Consider the following 17,970-nt stretch of genomic DNA (forward strand, 5'->3'; position numbering starts at 1 on the left):
GTATGAACATTACTGCTGCATCACAACAGTCCTCCTATTTCTGTATCAAGAAGTACTTAAACGCTTATATTTGTCTTTTTCTTATGCTACTCTATGACTTAGACATTCACTGGTAGTGTTCTTTAGATAAGTAAAGAAAACTTCAGATGTGCTCATGCAGACTTTTCACTGGTCATTTATTGCAGATAGACCTATCTACGGAGAGTATTAGACTCTCCAGAACACATGATAAAATGAGGCAAATCAATTGATTTAGCATGGCAAGTATAAACAAAATGAAGCATACACAACATTTGAAGCTACTTACCTGTGTAATGAGGAAGTTGTGCTCCAATCATATGTGAATGCCTGATTAAATAATTCCGTGTTTATTTTCTGTTAGGTAGTAAATGGTGCTCTGTGGCTTTCTTCCTCTCAGAAATTTCCAACAGCCCTGAAACACCTGAGATGTAGATATGGCTCTTGGTCAGCATGTAATTTGGAAATCTATATATACCAAAGAAGCTTTCAGAACGTTGGAAACATATGTTCAGCAGGCACAGGAGAATGTCTGAACTATCTTTGTAAAATCTTCTAAAAAATGTTCCCAAATTTTGATCAGTAAGTTTAATGTGTTCACTGCGCTGCATGAGCATTGAAATTAGAATACTTTTTATTTACTGTTTTTCAAACTAATGTTGTATTCAAAATGAGGATCAGACTGCCATTTTTTGTCAACTAACAAGAGTATCAGGGGCTGCTAAGGCAGCCACAATATGAGACTCTCTCCATTTTAGCTGATAGTGTGCTACTGCCTGAAACTCAAAAGAATTAGGAAAAATGGCGATGGGACAGAATGCCTTAAAATTTTATGATGTGCATTTAATCAGTTTTAAACTTAATAAAATGTATTCACTCCATGTTCACAATCACAGCCCAAACAAACAATATTTGTTCTAGAAAGTATCAGTAATGTAGAATTTATTCACTTCAACTGATTACTGAATTGCATGGTACAATAAACAGGTCCTAATTTGTAATTTAGAAAGAGCTGAAACAATTTCATTAAAATACAAGCAAATTATTTTATCAATTTTAAAACTCAGGAGATTGGGACAGTTGTATGTTGCTTTTCCTTGAGCAATTCCTGAATCACCCGAGGCACAGACTTGCTTCTATGGAACTTAGATATAGAAATCAGCAAGTGCCTGTGTGGAGCTAAATTATTTTAACAGTAAAGTTACTATCACTGGTTTCACTGGTTGAAGGATGGGGCAATGGAGATCGGAAGAGGTAGGGAAGAAATTCTTGCTCCTAGTCACTATTCAGTGACTGCTGTTACAAAATATACATGTCTGGACACAGTAAAAGCAGTATCACACTATACTGATTCTTTTCAAAACAGCATGAACTGACAGGACATATTTTCTTAATGTGTGAGGAAAATCCATTGAAAGGCGCACCAATACAGAGGTACATCTCTGTAACTATGTTCTATGAAATAAGCTAGATGTTCAGGAAGGAGACAAAAGCCTGGTACTACAAGCTATTTAAATGGAAAAAAACTCATTACTTCCTCCCCAGCAATATTGTAGTTTTTAAAACCTTTGGCACATAACGAATAGTCAGGGATATTCGTGTACTTCTTTGTAAAACCACTCCAAGTTCTGTGTTACATGATTTCAGGTTAGCAACCTTCTCTGTGACAATGTCCTCTGTCACTGGCCTGATGCCATGCAGATACTTCACATACATGTCATCTTGCAGCACCAGAAGGCTACGCGGCTCAAGAAGAAGAGACAGAAAGTAGCGATTTTCTTCAGTCTGAGGAGAATAAACCTGAAAAAAGTGGTGGAGGAATAATGTAAGATGCAATTTGAAAGATACTTATTTTCTCAAATTTTCTTTTCTGCAATCTTCTCCTACATCTCCTGATGGCCTGACTCTCTCTTGGATACATTTCTGGTTCTACTGGCATCAGTCATCATCCAGTGTTTCATCAAACTGGTAAATTCATGTATGAAGCAGTATCTTGAGCAACAGACTAAATCATCAGAGCTTCATTCTATTCAAAGGCACAAAATTCCAGAGATTGCAGATAGAAATCAGGCAGAAACCCCAACTGAATGAGGAATGAAATCTGAGATTTACTTGGCCACTCACATAATAAATTCACTTGAACCAGTGGCTGAACTAAAACAGATAGGAAAGTTTACAAGTGATCTTTAAAGTGCTGTCCTACTCAAGAAAGATAGGTACAAATGCACATACTTTGACTGAGTCTAATGCAATCTACGAGAAAGATGTGAAAATAAGAGGGTTGTTTTGTGGTGGGTGATTTTAACTTCCTCCATATTGACTGGGACTCCCTTAGTGCTGGGGCTTTGGATGGGGGAGCAATTTGTTAGGTGTGTCCAGGAGGGTTTTTTGAAACAGAATGTAGATAGTCCAATGAGAGAGGGGGCCAAACTGCACCTGGTCTTGGGAAATGAATCCGGCCAGGTGATTAGGTGATTCAGTTGGGAGCATTTTAGGAATAATGATCTTAATTCTGTACGTTTTTGGATACTTATGGATAAGGACAGGACAAGACATGACCTCAGATGAAGGTGTTAAATTGAGGGAAGGCCAACTTTAACCAAATTAGGTAAGAATTGCAGAATGTGGATTGGGAGCGGCTGTTTGAGGGTAAACGTACATCTGACATTTGGGAGTCTTTGAAGACCTGTTAATTAGAGTGTAGGACACAATGTTCCTGTGAAAACAAAGGACAGGAACGGCAGGACTTGGGAACCATAGATGACATGGGTAATTATCAGCTGAGTCAAAAAGTAAAGGAAGCATAGCAAAGGTTCTTGAAACTAAAATCAGACAAAGTCCTTTAAGAGTATACAGAAAGTAGGAAGGAGCTCAAACAGGGATTTAGGAGGGCTGAAAGGGGCAATGAAATGTCCTTGGCCAGCAGGGTTGAGGAGAATCCCAAGGTATTTTATACATATATTAGAAGAAAGAGGGTAACTAGGGAAAGAGTAGGCTCACTTATGGATAAAGGAGGGAAGTTACGTGTGGAGCCAGAGGAAATGGCTGAGATCCTTAATGAGTACTTCACCAGGTCAGATAGGATCACAGAGTCAAAGTAGGATCTATCCCAGGATACAGTGGGAGGCAAGGGAGAAAATAGCTGGGGCCTTAACAGATCTTTGCATCCTGTTTGGCCTCAGGTGAAGTTCCAGAGAATTGGAAAATGGCCAATGTTGTTCCTTTGTTTAAGAAGAGAAACAGAGATAATCAGTGAGCCTGACATCAGTGATGGGGAAGCTGTTGGAGAAGATACTGAGAGACAGGAGTGATTCACATTTGGAAGCAAATGGACTTGTTAGTTACAACTGAATGGGTTTGTGTGGGGAAGATCATGTCTCACCAATTTGATTTCAGTTTTTTGAGAAGTTGAGTAGGTTGGGCCTGTAGTCACTAGAATTTAGAAGTGACCTTACTGAAACATACAAGATTCTAGAGAGGATTTATAGGGTAGATGCAGCAAGGTTGTTTGCCCTTGACAGAGTGTCTAGGGCATGAGGTATAATGTCAGAATAAAGGGTTGAAGATTTAAGACAGAAATGAGGAAGAATTTCTTCTGAAGGTAGTGAATCTCTCAAACCTTTTTACTATAGAGGGCTGTTGAGGCTATGTCATTAAGCATATCCAACGCTGAGAGAGACAGATCTTTTTAATCAGTAGCAAAATTCAGTAGTATGAGGAAAAGGCAGGAAAGTGGAGTTAAGGATTATCAGATTAGCCATGATCTCAGAATGGCAGAGCAGACTCAGTAGGCTGAATGGCCTACTTCTACTCCTGAGTCTTTTTGTTTGGTGAGGTTAAACAACTATAACGACAGATCAACTTGCACTTTAGATACCCAACACCAGCTTATCACTACTTGACTCAATCCCTCCACTGTCTTCAATTTGTCATTCTGCTTATCTAACAGCCAGAACTGATTGAGAAGTTTCTTCCAATTAAAGATGGAAAAGAGTGAAGCCAGTGTCTTCTCTCTCCACAACAAACTTAATTTCCTAGCCAAAGGCTCCATCCTTTTCTCTGGCCACAGCAAAGCTGAATCAGACTGTTCAGAAGCTTGGCACCCTTGACTATTACTTGAGCTTCCAATTTCACATCCACCTTATCATCAAAACCATTTGCTTATCTTCAACACACTGACCAAATATGTTCTTAACTCAGTCTATCTACTGTTGAAAGCTTCATCTAATGGCCCCCAAGAAAGTCACTAGATAGTATAACAGCCCTGAATAAAAACTGAATGAAAAGAATTGGTGAACATTCACTCAAAGGAATACAACTTGGAGGAAAATTGAAGAAGGCAGCTCATGACATTACACACGACAGTCAAAGAGTCAAAGCCATCAAGAGAGATGCGGGGGCAACAGGTAAACAACTCAGGTCTCTCTAGTGACACTTCTTCAACAAAGAGTCTTCTTCCTGCTTTACAAAATCAATCGTAAAAAATTGGGTGTTTGAAAAATATTTTACATGTTGAAGGTTATTAGAACATGTCATGTTTCACAATTGGCTGTTCAGGGAAAAATTATAAGCACCATTTAAAATAAAACTGAATAAGTACTTGAAAGATCGGAAAGAGCAGAGAAATGGATTGCCCAGCTCCAGATGAAGAGTTGGAACAAATACTGACATGATTAGCTAAGGAATCTGCTTATGTGATATCAATTTTATATTTAAATAAATGTTCAAATTGGTAATTTTGGGTAGTTCTAGGAAGTGAGTGATTCAGCCCTTATTTATATCTCTGTAGCACATATCTGATTTTGTTGATATCCTACCTTTATGTAAAATACATTAATCACTTTATTGTCACAGTTGGACTGAACAGAAGATTCAATTTATCCATGAATTTTTTATACATGTTTTGTTTTCGCTTTCTAGCCAGGGCTTCCCCATACCAGGCAGCATCTGTTTAGGCCAGCGATGTTGAAAATGATAGCTGCTCAGTACAAACGGGCTGAGAATTCCCCTACATAGAGCCAAGATGATGGCTACAATGTTAGTGTAACTCATCATTAATTATACTATCAGAACAAACCCGCAGAACCCTTTTTAATGGGAGAACTTTACTACTCCTTTCCCATTCATTGAGTCATGTTGCACAATTCCTGCAACAGCACTCTTGTCATTAACTCAAATTAATGAGAAATGGAATTTGAAAAAGTAAAAACGTGTTTGTATTAATTAAAAGCACGTCCATAACATATAAATCAGAATTAAGGTTACTAACCTTCCCCTCTTCATCCTCTCTTTCAATGGGATGATAGAAATCTAATAGAGTTGGAGAGCCAAGGCTGATAGTGGTAACTGTTGGAAAATATAAAGGCCCATCCTCATGAGGCTATAAAGACAAGAGTCTGATTTCAATCAACAGCTTGATAACTTTAACAAGGACTGTTACACTTATTTGTCATGACAAAACTTTGCATCTGTGTCACGCCTCTAACATAAAAGGTGCTATCAAGCAAGATAGCTAATGTTATTCAATGTTTGGCATAAAACTACGTTTAATACTTTGTCCATCATTTGGGTTACATCTTAATTTTTTACCCAGTATCCATAATGGTGTGAACTGTAGGGCGAGGGGGAGGAGAATGACAGAGGTGGAGACTGGAGGGAGCGAAAGAGAATGGAGAGAAATTTGACAGCAATTTGCATTTATAACAGTACCTTTAAAGCAAATTCTCCCCGGAAGTTTCACAATTAGATTAACAAAGAAAATGAGTCAGTATGGGAGAGATATTGAAGAAATAAACCAACAGAGATAACAGAAACAAACCAAAAATAAAAGAGCAAAATGAGCAAGGATGAAATGACAGAGCATAGAAGAGAGCTGGAGAGAACATATGACAGAAGCATATAGAGTGTAAGAGAGAAAGCAAGCACAAGAGCTTGAGAGTGGAAAAAGGTAGATGGCACATTCTCTCCAGCAGCATTCCCTGAATTGTTTTAGTTGAGTAATGTGACTGGACTCTTTATAATAATGAAACTTAAGATAATCAGACAAACTATTAAACAATTGTTGATTATCATTGGTCAACAAAAGCCACTTATTTCTGTATTATACCAGTACCATTATTCCTTCACCAGGATTGTACTCATTAACCAACACATGATTAGCAACTTGTCCTGCAAAAGGTCCCAGGGATGAGATTTTCTTGGCATATTTAGCCAGCCAGTCCGGCAGTTTCTCAACAAGCATTCCCTTTGAGTGAGGTAAACCACCTGCAAGAGATCAGGAAAACTGACTAAAAAATAACCAGAACTGTACCCAATTCCATTTTCATATAAAACCTGAAAGAACTGTGGATGCTGGAAATCAGAAACAAAAACAGAAATTGCTGGAAAATCTTAGCAGGTCTCAGCTGAACGTTGCCAACAATTTCAATTTTCATATATTATTTTCTTCCTCATTTTCCAAAGGCACTTACTCATTACCGACAGTCAAATCCGAGAATGACACTGCATCATCTAAATTCTATAATTCTCACCATTATAGCTTAAACATAAGGTTGAATCTTCCTAGATCCTGAATGATATGGATATTAGTGGATCAGTTGGGAAGATATGGCAAGATTGGCAGAAATGAGATTCTCAATATTGAGAAAAACAAAACTGATTCTGCGACTATGTTTTGAACAGCAAGATGAGAATCCCACCGATGAGTGTCAAGAAGTGTATTTGCATACATTGACATGGTATTACTAACCAATCTCACCAAACTGATATACAATTTCCTATTCTCCCACTTGCCAAAGAGAATCTAGACAGTGACAATTCATGACATGGAAGTCAGAACGGTACCTGGCGACTTCAGCTCACTTCTGGTTCCTCTGGGTCTTCATCTTGGACAGCAATCACCACATTTCATGGCATGCTACATGGGCAGTTACTGTCCGCACACCCTATCTATGAGGGTGGCATAGGACATGTACCAGTATCACCGCACCTTCATGGCACTTCACCGCCCCACTTGCAATACAGTTCTGCAATTCAATTCTGCATTCTGGAGGGCGCCAACACCTTTCATTGTCTCAGCAGCAGCATTACATGTTGTGCGCAGGGACAGGGACCCATCTCATAGATTTGGCCAGAGTACATTTAAGGGTTCCTCACTTGTACTCTCAGTGCTCATTCACTGGTGCTCACATTACTTATTTTGTTTTGCCTTTTCACACAGACACAAAGTCAGGCAACATGTCATGTTTCTCAACATGATCAATCAAAGAGATGGACTTAGTTCTGAAGAAAGGTCAGTGGACCCAAAACGTTAACTCTGCTTTCTCTCCACAGATGCTGCCAGACCCGCTGAATTCTCCAGCAATTTCTGATTTTGTTAAGGAGGCGGGCTTGTGCTGTACAGCACTGTGCTACATCAATCTCATTCCTGCGCCTTTTGTCAGCAGTGTGCCCAACAAACAGACTAGATGTGTTCAACCAACTAGCCATTTCTCAAATTTGAGGAGAGTGAGTCTAGCAAAGGGCGACAGGCTGACAGTGGTTCCCGGTACATTAAGTCGAGGCCATTGTCTGCTAACCATCCAGGGACATAGACGGTCAGAAGGTCCGTATTCACTATAGTCTGGGTAGTGGGCCATGGTCAGTCCTACAAGTCCAGTGCATCCATTGTGGAGAATGGTGGTAAGTCAGTCGAGAATCTGCACAGGGAGCTGGACTGGTCATTCATCAGTCGGGGGCTGTCAGTCCCATATGGTCGGGGATGGGTCACAGTCAGTCCTGCAGATCAGATGAATGAAAGTCAAAGAGAAGGTTATCAGGGCACTGTTGTGGTAGGGAGGTTGCAGAAGTCAACTGTGGGTATCTAAGGTAGCAAGCTGGGATGCAGAGGACAAACTCAATATATAAGAGATTTTGAAGATAGTGCATTGAAAGACATACGTTACTGAAGGAGGCAGGTAGGGTTATTGATGGTCACAACCCCTTGGCATTAACAGGGGGACAATCCAGCAGAATAACTGGCATGATTAGGCTGCGGGGCTGGGTCTCTTAGAAGATGAAGCTGTAGTTCAGAGGTGTGGGAACATGTGGAAGTTCAGTACCGATGAGCTCACCAGGGAGTTCAAGGAAGAAGCAAACATGGAAGTTTAGGGGGAGCTTGATTACCAGGCTGTGCTTGCAACTCATTGTTCCAAGTTCAACCTTTGATGCTTTCCATGTTTATGTGAATTGTAAATGCACACTGGAAACGGAAAATGGGCACGATCATATGCAAGGCATTTGCACGAATCAGGCACCTTTATAGTAAAGGGTGATGTCACCTGCAAGCATAGTCCTCTTCATGTGAACTGCATCCAACAGTCAACATATGCACCTAGGTTACACATACAATTATTTTCAGAAGTTTCAATGCAAAGGCCGTAATGCATCTTGTTATTTCAAAAAGGGATTAATATATCAAATTCTATCATGGCATCATATCTTTTGATATTGCCCTCACTTCCATATAGAATAAAGGAGGGTTTTATGCACACTCACTCCCATCACACAGGTCTGTACTCACCCCAGTTCTGCAGCCTCCTTCCTAATAATTGAGTCCATTTGGGTTTGGGCGAGTTGTAAACCTGTAAGTCACACATGAAGACAGTGAAAAGCATAACATTTTCAACTTATCAAGTCATCCAAATAATTCTTTTTTGTTTGTCATTTATCACAGCATTAAAATAACAAAATCTAGAATGGATTTTAAGAGGCATTTATTTTGAGTGTCTATCCAAAAAAATCAGTACTAGGACTGGCTTACATTTTCTCTCTGCATTAATTTTATATTGATGAAATATCAAAGTTATAAAGACACATTTGTGGCTTTTGGCAATTTTTATCTGTTCTCAAACATTATACTTAAGGGGTACATATTTTTATACTTTCCAGGGAACCTCCTGGGAAGCACATATACGATGCCAGGTGAGGACAGTCCTCAGAAGTTTAACCACACTGCCAACTCTACTGATGCCAGGTGCCAAAGGAAATCCTGGGCCTTGTCAACAATGTGAAATAGGACAGATTGTAAAGATGTCTCTTTGTATTCATCAATATCAGTTAATTTGTTAAGTTTAGTTTTGTTTGTAATTGTTGAAAAATCAAAATGCAGTAACATACCTGCTGTAGCAGATAGTTTTCTTCTGAAACAGTGATAAATTTGGGGATGTAATACACAGTAGCTGGAGCCTAAAGGCGATGCAAAATGATACTTCAGAAGAACTATAATTATCATGACACACAGTTCGCCATAACATTACCTTAATATGCAAACTTCTCACAGATATAATTTTATATATATTTTCCCTTTTATGAATATTTTCTCTTGCATATATATTTTCCAGACCAATATATGTAGTATACAATAGAAAAGTATTAAATATAACATAATGGAAACTGTTACAAACTTGAACTTAAATATTGTCCCTATTTGCCTCAATGGATCTGTATTTCAATTTTGTTACAGTTGACATAACTCATACTGGGTAGTGATTTTATCAGAATATATTTTTTGAATTGTTTTCACAGGATGTGAGTGATACTGAAGGTCACATTTGTTTCTCATCTTTGTAAAGGTAGTGGTGGGCATTTTTCTTGAACTGCTGGAATCCATATGCTAACAAAGATCACATAACAGTGATTTTGTGACAATGCAAACTAATACTTCCCTTTAAACCCAGCAATTGCTTACTTAAAACAGCATGTTGGCAAGTGGAAATCACACACATTCTAACAAAAAGCGGGGAAAAAATATGGACCGTCTAATAATTAAACGGAAGTTGGTATAATCTTGCCTCTACCAGTGTTCCCCTATTATTTTGCTAAGTCACAAGATAGGGAGTAGGAACACAACTGAACCTCAGCCTACGCAATTAGATAGCAGACAGACCATGAATGTAAAAGAAAGTAAATCTGTTAAGGCATAGAAGTAATGTGAACCCTCCACCTCATCCATATATAAAGTCAGATGAAGGGAGAGGTTTAGAAGAAGGGTGTGGCATGGTAACATCAGGTGGTGTGGGGAATTGATCCGACATTATTTGTGTCATTCTGCAATATAAACCAGCCATCCAGCCCATTGAGCTAACCAACCACCACCTTCACATACTCCATACAATGCACTAACCTGATCCACATGATAAGGCTTCAATTCACAAGGCCTATGATTTTGAGCATCCATGATGGGCTCAAACCAGTGAAGTTAACATCTCATCTTCTGCTCTGGTTGGGGCATGGTTAAGATCATGGATAGCTGTACTGTAACTTCACAAGAATGGAAGAAGGTGAAATTAAGATCTAAATAAACATATTTGGAGCATGTTCTAATTTCAAGCCACAAAATTAAGAAGTCTCACAGGACCAATGCAGAATATTTATTGCCCATATGTCCACTGTGTACACTCTTAAATTCTGTACAATGTACTCCAGGCAGCAGAACTGCCATGGGTCTCACTATGGACCTCTTTAACTCAACTCTGTCAATTAGGTCAACGGAGATGGTACACAGAAGCCCAAATCAAGGATAAACACCTACAATTTATTTGTTCTCCATTTAAATCCCTGGACTGTGCTAAGGTAATTGATTCTGGATCAGGTTGGGGTTATTTATGAGGACAGATTGAAAAACTAGGTTTCTTTCAATTACAGCAAGGAAGATTATGAGGAATTAATAGTCTTTCATGTTACATGATTATCCAGATGTTAATAAAGCAAATAAGAAAAATAAAGTTGCTGTGTTAGTAACCAGAGCGCATAAAACTAAGGTAATTAACAGTGGAATAATTGGGAGCAATTTTAAGCAAAATCTTGTGAGGATATGGAATGTCCTATAAAAAATGACAGATACAGAATACATAATAGACAACAAAAAGTGAATAAATAATCAAAAACATATATTTAAAAGGCCAGGGTTAGTAGGATCAAATAAACTGGCACAGATACAATAGGTAGAAAAAAGACACATTTATCCTAAATGCCCACTCCAATTTCCTCAAACATTATTTTATTGTTTCTGTTAATCTTCCAGTTTCATGAAACAATGCACATGTAGCTAATCAAATTATTTGGGGATGAGGCAGCTTCATGAGGCTGAAAAAAACAATTCATGAGATAGCTCCTGCCAAAAATGTCACATGTGAAGCAATTATCAGGTATCATTCTAGTTTGTTCTGTTTCGTAAAAACCAAAAGAACAGCGGGTGCTGGAAATCCTGAACCAAAACAGCTGGAAAAGCTCACCAGGTATGGCAGCATCTGTGAAGACAAATCAGAGTTAATGTTTTGGGTCCAGTAACCCCTTCCCCAGAACTGATGGTAGCTAAGAAAATGTTGATTCTTATGCAGAAGGTAGGGTGGTGGGAGGGGTTAAGGAGTAAACAACAGGTGGAGATAGGGCCAAAGAGAGAGAACAGTTGGATTGACAAAGGAGTGGATAACAATCAGCCAGGGAGAATGAATAAGAACTATAAGTGGCTAACAACAGGTTGTGAGTAATAGCAGACCATGTGGTAACAAGGCCTGGTGTGTGGAGGTTGGGTAAGGACATGGGAGAAGGGGCCTCAAGCCCTAAAATTGTTGAACTTGATATTGAGTCCAGAAGGCTGTAGAGTTCCCAAGTGGTGCAGTTCTTCCAACCTGTGCTGAGCTTCACTACAGCAAGCCTGAGACAGAGATATTGGCCAGAGAACAAGGTCGTGTGTTTAAGTGGCAGGCAACTGGGCCTTTTTTGCAGGCAGAATGTAGGTGTTCTGCAAAAAGGTCACTCAGTCTATGTTTCATTTCTGCAATGTAGAGGAGACTGCTTCTCTTGAAATATGTGTTTGGTTCCTTGCACACTGAGGAAGGAGAAAGTAAACGGGCAGGTGTTACACCTACTGTAGTTGCAGGGGAAAGTGCCATGGAGCTGTGGGAGGATGTTAGGAGTGAAGGAGGAGTGGACCAGGGTATCCTGGAGGAACAGTCCTTCCAAAAGGCTGACAGGGGAGGGGAGTATGTGTCTAATGATGGTATCCCATTGGAGGTGGTGAAATGGCTGCTCATGATCCTCTCGATGTGGATGCTTGTGGAATGGTAGGTGAGGGGAAGGGGTCTCTATTGCTTATTGTGTGAGGAAGCGAGGGCTGAAGTGTTGGAGATGGTTCGGACTCGGCTGAGAGCCCCTGTTAACTATGGTGGTGGGAAATCCTCTGTTGAGGAGGAAGGTGGACATTTCGGAGGCCTCCTTTTCGAAGTTGGCATTATCAGAACAGAATGTGACAGACACAGAGGAACTGGGAGAATGGAATAGAGCCTTTACAGGCAAGGTGTCCCCTTTATTCATTCACACAATGAAGGTGTTGCTGGCCAGGCAGCATTTATTGCCCGTTCCTAATTGCCCAGAGGGTAGTTAAGAGTCAACCACATTGCTGTGGATCTGGAATCACACATGGGCCAGACCAGGTAAGGATGGCAGTTTCCTTCCCTAAAAGGCATTAGTGAACCAGATGGGTTTTTCCCTGACATTCAGCAATGGATTCATGGTCACCACTAGAATGTTAATTCCAGATGTTTACTGAATTCAAATTCCACCATCTGCCATGGTAGGATTCAGACCTGGGTCCCCAGAACATTATCTGGGTCTCTGGATTAACAGTCCAACGATAGGACCACTAGGCCATCGCCTCCCCAATGTGTGTGAGGACGTGTAGTCAATATAAATGTGACTCAGTGGGTTTATCGTGGATATTGGTGGCCAGTCTGTCCCCAGAAATGGAAACAGAATTGTTGAAGTATTTCTATGTTCTGCATAATGTCCCTATCTTCTGCATAAAAACACTTTCTCTAAGCTACCATCAGTTCTGAGCAAGGGTCACGTAAACTCTTGGTGTCCACAATTGCTGCCAGACCTGCTGAGCTTTGCTAGCAATTTGTTTTTGTTCTATTCGGTGTTCAGTCAAAAATCAATTCATTTAACATTTATTCATTTTAATCCCATGTTGGAAAATGGGGCTATAATGGATAGGGGCTTGACGACCAGAGCAGACAGGATGGGCCCTAAAAAAAAACTTATTTTTCCTCCTCTGCTCTTTTATTTTCCATTTTCAAGTTAAAAGTGGCCTATTTTCTCCTTGCATCTCACACCTTTTGCAACTTCGGTGGTCACTGTCTTAAATTTAAAACCACATCTGTCTTCGGCGCGAGCGGGAAGGGCTGGATCTCGAACATTCAAACGGCAACGGTCGCGCCACGAGCGGCTGGGAAAAAAAAACGCGGGAAATAAAATCTGTGTTCAGAAGATGGGCCAGCACGTGGTGGGGGAGAGACTGGGCAGGCGCCAACGGCCAGATGGTGGACGAGCAACTTGGGGGAAATTTGGGAAGGTGGAGTAGCCGCGAGCCCCCGTGGTTCAAAACCCAACGGCGGGTGCGTGAGCGGGAACAGCGTGATTGGAGGAGTCGTCGGAAAAAAAAACTTAAGGGCTTCCTCCTTCCTCAGAAAGTTGAAGGAATTTAGCCGTGGAGGTTTACAGGGCCCTCCATTTTTTTTGGGAAGGGAGGAAATAAATCCATAGCTACCCCTCCTCTACATCTCGGGCAGTAGTTTCTTTTGAAGGGCACCGGACTCGCAGCGTTAACTCTGTTTTTACAGCTGTTGTTGCGTTTCTCCAACGATTTCTGGGTATTTTGTTTGTTTCAGACCTCCAGCGTCCGCATTTTTCGGTTTAATGTTCAACGTCCTCACTGTGCATCGGTAACTTAAGTTTCAAACGGCAGGAAATTCAAAGGGCGTTCCGTTATCACAAGCCTCCTCTCTGCAGGGGAATCGGAGACTTAAAGGATGGAAATCAGAGATACCTGTTTTTGATATATCTCTAAGACTTGCCCAACGATGGTAGAAATCAAATCGCTAGTTTACTGCATTAATGCTGTGATTATAGAGTGTCGTAGGCCGATGTCAATCTTATTGATTGACAAAAACATTGTCCAATCAACTAGAGAGCAGCTTCTCTGTTCTGCTGTATAGACAACATAAGCAGGAAGATGGTACCTATGGTTGTCCAAGTGTCGCCGAGGTTTAATATACAAGATAAAACCTAGTGGGTGCTTGGGTATCACTGCTGCCCCCTATCCTGGATGAGCACTATGCTAGAATTACCCGTGAAAATTGATGGACCTGTAAATTAATTCTTTACTTTCACCTGAGAGTTTGACGCATTTTACTTTCTATCCTCTGGAAAAGAGGAATTGGATAAGATGCAAAACAAAATCATGTTAACTCTAACGGCTCAACACCATGTGGAGCTGGAGGAACACAGCAGGTCAGGCAGCATCAGAGGGACGGGAAAGTTGACGTTTTAGGGTCGGGACCCTTCAGCATCCAGCATCTGCGGTTCTTGCTTTAAATATAACGGTTCGGTTCTGGATTCAGGAAAAGTGAGCTAGCGTGGATTCTTACTTTCCTCCGTGAAAAAGAAAAGGCTGGAAGGTAACCTAATCGAGATCTTTATTTTATAAAATGAAATAACGGAGAATGTTTCCACTTGAGAAGCAGACTAGTGATTTTAAATAAGATAATTCACTAATACATCCATTGGAGTTTCTCACCTATAGAGTCGTGAGAATGTGGAACATGTAACCGCAAGTCATAGATCATAGCTTTTTTTAAAAGGGTAACTAGGCGAACATTTGGTACAAATTTCCCAAACAGTCACTTTTTCTATTCTGACTTGGAATTACATTTCTGTTCCTTCAGTATTGCTGGAACAACGTCCTGCAACTCTCTCTCTTTCTCGGATATTGTGGATGTACCTGCACCAGCTTGCTGCAGTTAAAGAAAGCAGCTTACCATCATCTTCTCAAGGGCAACTAGGGATGAGCACTTAATGTTGGTCTGGACTGCGGTGGCCACACCCTGTGAGTGAATTTAAAAAAAGAGGAGATTGGGTCTGTGGTCTAGATTACTATTCCGGTGATACAATGTTTTGGGTATAAGGGTTCAAATCCTCTATGCAGATAATGCAATTTTGAACTCGATTAAAAATCTCATTAAAAGCTAGTTTAGTGCAACAATTTGGTTTTATTATTATCACATATGCTGAGATATGGTGAAAGGTATTGTATAGTGTGCTAACCAGACAAGTCATACATAAGTACATCATGGTAATAGAAGTTTTACTGCTACCGAGAAGGTACAGAAAAAGAAACTTTAACATGAGACAACAAGGTGCAGGGCTGGATGAACACAGCAGGCCAAGCAGCATCATAGGAGCAGAGAGGCTGACGTTTTGGGCCTAGACCCTTCATCAGAAAAGGGGGAGGGGAAGGGGGTTTTGAAATAAATAGGGAGAGAGAGGGAGGCGGATAGAAGAGGGATAGAGGAGAGGATAGGTGGAGAGGAAACAAACAGGTCGAAGAGGCGGGGATGGGGCCAGGAAAGGTGAGTGTAGGTAGGGAGTTAGGAAGGGGATAGGTCAGTCCAGGGAGGACGGACAGGTCAAGGGGGCGGGATGAGGTTGGTCGGTAGGAGATGGAGGTGCGGCTTGAGGTGGGAGGAGGGGATAGGTGGGAGGAAGAACAGGTCAGGGATGCAGGGACGAGCTGGACTGGTTTTGGGATGCGGTAGGGGGAGGGGAGATTTTGAAACTTGTGAAATCCACATTGATACCATTGGGCTACAGGGTTCCCAAGCGGAATATGAGTTGCTGTTCCTGCAACCTTCGGGTGGCATCGTTGTGGCACTGCAGGAGGCCCAGGATGGACATGTCGTCTGAGGAATGGGAGGGGGAGTTGAAATGGTTCGTGACTGGGAGGTGCAGTTGTTTATTACGAACCGAGCGTAGGTGTTCTGCAAAGCGGTCCCCGAGTCTCCGCTCGGTTTCCCCGATGTAGAGGAAGCCACACCGGGTACAGTGGATGCAGTATACCACATTGGCAGATGTGCAGGTGAACATCTGCTTGATGTGGAAAGTCTTCTTGGGGCCTGGGATGGGGGTGAGGGAGGAGGTATGGGGGCAGGTGTAGCACTTCCTGCGGTTGCAGGGAAAAGTGCCGGGTGTGGTGGAGCTGGAGGGGAGTGTGGAGCGGACAAGGGAGTCACGGAGAGAGTTGTCCCTCCGGAAAGCAGATAAGGGTGGGGAGGGAAAGATGTCTTTGGTGGTGGGGTCGGATTGCAGATGGCGGAAGTGTCGGAGGATGATGCGTTGGATCCGGAGGTTGGTGGGGTGGTACGTGAGGACAAGGGGGATTCTTTTTTGGTTCTTATTGCGTGGACGGGGTGTGAGGGATGAGTTGCGGGAGATGTGGGAGACACGGTTGAGGGCGTTCTCGACCACCGAGGCGGGGAAGTTACGGTCCTTGAAAAACGAGGACAACTGAGATGTACGGGAGTGGAATGCCTTATCCTGGGAGCAGATGCGGCGGAGGCGAAGGAATTGGGAATAGGGGATAGCATTTTTGCAGGAAGGTGGGTGGGAGGAGGACTATTCTAGGTAGCTGTGGGAGTCGGTGGGCTTGAAATGAATATCGGTTTCTAGGTGGTTGCCCAATATGGAGATAGAGAGGTCCAGGAAGGGGAGAGAGGTGTTAGAGATGGTCCAGGTAAACTTAAGGTTGGGGTGGAAGGTGTTAGTGAAGTGTATGAACTATTCGAGCTCCTCGTGGGAGCACGAGGCGGCGCCGATACAGTCATCAATGTAACGGAGGAAGAGGTGGGGTTTAGGGCCGGTGTAGGTACGGAAGAGGGATTGTTCTACGTAACCTACAAAGAGGCAGGCGTAGCTTGGGCCCATGCGGGTACCCATGGCTACCCCCTTTGTCTGTAGGAAGTGGGAGGAATTGAAAGAGAAGTTGTTGAGTGTGAGGACGAGTTCGGCTAAGCGGATGAGGGTATCAGTGGAGGGGGACTGGTCGGGCCTGCGGGACAGGAAGAAGCGGAGGGCCTTAAGGCCATCTGCATGGGGAATGCAGGTGTAGAGGGACTGGACGTCCATGGTAAAGATGAGGTGTTGGGGACCGGGGAATTGGAAGTTCTGGAGGAGGTGGAGGGCGTGGTTGGTGTCACGGACATAGGTAGGGAGTTCCTGGACCAAGGGGGAGAAATTGAGTCTAGATAGTTGGAGATCAGTTTGGTGGGGCAGGAGCAGGCGGAGACAATGGGTCGACCAGGGCATTCAGGTTTGTGGATTTTGGGAAGGAGATAGAAGCGGGCAGTGCGAGGTTGGGGAACGATGAGGTTGGAGGCCGTGGGTGGGAGGTCACCTGAGGTGATGAGGTTGTGGATAGTTTGCGAGATGATGGTTTGGTGCTCAGGGGTGGGGTCGTGATCAAGGGGGCGGTAGGAGGAGGTGTCGGAGAGTTGGCGTCCGGCCTCGGCGATGTAGAGGTCAGTGCGCCATACTACAACTGCGCCTCCCTTGTCCGCGGGTTTTTTGGTGAGGTTGGGATTGGAGCGGAGGGCTGCACGTTCTGCAGGGGAGAGGTTGGAGTGGGTGAGAGGGGTGGAGAGGTTGAGGCGATTGATGTCTCGACGGCAGTTGGAGATGAAGAGGTCAAGGGAAGGTAGGAGGCCTTGGGGTGGCGTCCAGGAGGAGGGGGTGTGTTGGAAGCGGGAGAAGGGGTCAGTAGAGGGAGGGTTAGGTTCACGGTTAAAGAAGTAAGCGTGGAGGCGGAGGCGGAGGCGGCGGAAAAACTGCTCTATGTCCAAGCGTGAGCGATATTCGTTGATCTGTGGGTGGAGGGGGACAAAGGTGAGCCCTTTACTGAGGACTGACAGTTCGTCCTCAGTAAGGGGTAGGTCTGGGGGGATGGTGAAGACTCGGCAGGGCTGGGTGCTGCTGTCTCCTCTGGAGCTGCTGGCTGTGGAGGTGGTGGGCGGAGCTGCTGGCTGTGGAGGTGGTGGGCGGAGCTGCGTCGGCGTCGGCTGTGGGCGGAGCTGCGTCGGC

At 42.8% G+C, this 17,970-nt stretch overlaps 1 protein-coding gene and 1 long non-coding RNA gene across 6 annotated transcripts; one reads left to right on the plus strand and one right to left on the minus strand.

Moving 5' to 3' along the window:
• Window positions 1-943: 943 nt before the first annotated feature.
• On the minus strand, window positions 944-13,996 carry alkbh6 (alkB homolog 6). Of its 5 annotated transcripts, none has more exons than XM_020517400.2 (7): window positions 13,886-13,996; window positions 10,181-10,317; window positions 9,175-9,243; window positions 8,579-8,639; window positions 6,131-6,282; window positions 5,288-5,398; window positions 944-1,818 (listed from the first exon to the last, which is right to left on the minus strand). In XM_020517400.2, the coding sequence occupies exons 2-7, from the start codon at window positions 10,232-10,234 to the stop codon at window positions 1,549-1,551; spliced, it is 717 nt and encodes a 238-aa protein (XP_020372989.1). In that variant the 5' UTR covers window positions 10,235-10,317; window positions 13,886-13,996; the 3' UTR covers window positions 944-1,548. The 5 variants fall into 5 exon arrangements, with proteins under 5 accessions (XP_020372989.1, XP_048474335.1, XP_048474334.1 ...); XM_048618378.1 differs by lacking the exon at window positions 13,886-13,996 and adding an exon at window positions 13,730-13,855; XM_048618377.1 differs by lacking the exon at window positions 13,886-13,996 and adding an exon at window positions 13,607-13,718.
• A 90-nt stretch (window positions 13,997-14,086) lies between these two features.
• LOC125487309 lies at window positions 14,087-15,086 on the plus strand. Its single transcript, XR_007265800.1, has 2 exons — window positions 14,087-14,516; window positions 14,784-15,086. It is a non-coding gene; the product is annotated as an uncharacterized LOC125487309 (long non-coding RNA).
• Window positions 15,087-17,970: the final 2,884 nt, after the last annotated feature.

Source organism: Rhincodon typus, chromosome 39 (genome assembly GCF_021869965.1).
Source record: "Rhincodon typus isolate 14 chromosome 39, sRhiTyp1.1, whole genome shotgun sequence".
NCBI classification, from domain to species: Eukaryota; Metazoa; Chordata; class Chondrichthyes; order Orectolobiformes; family Rhincodontidae; genus Rhincodon; species Rhincodon typus.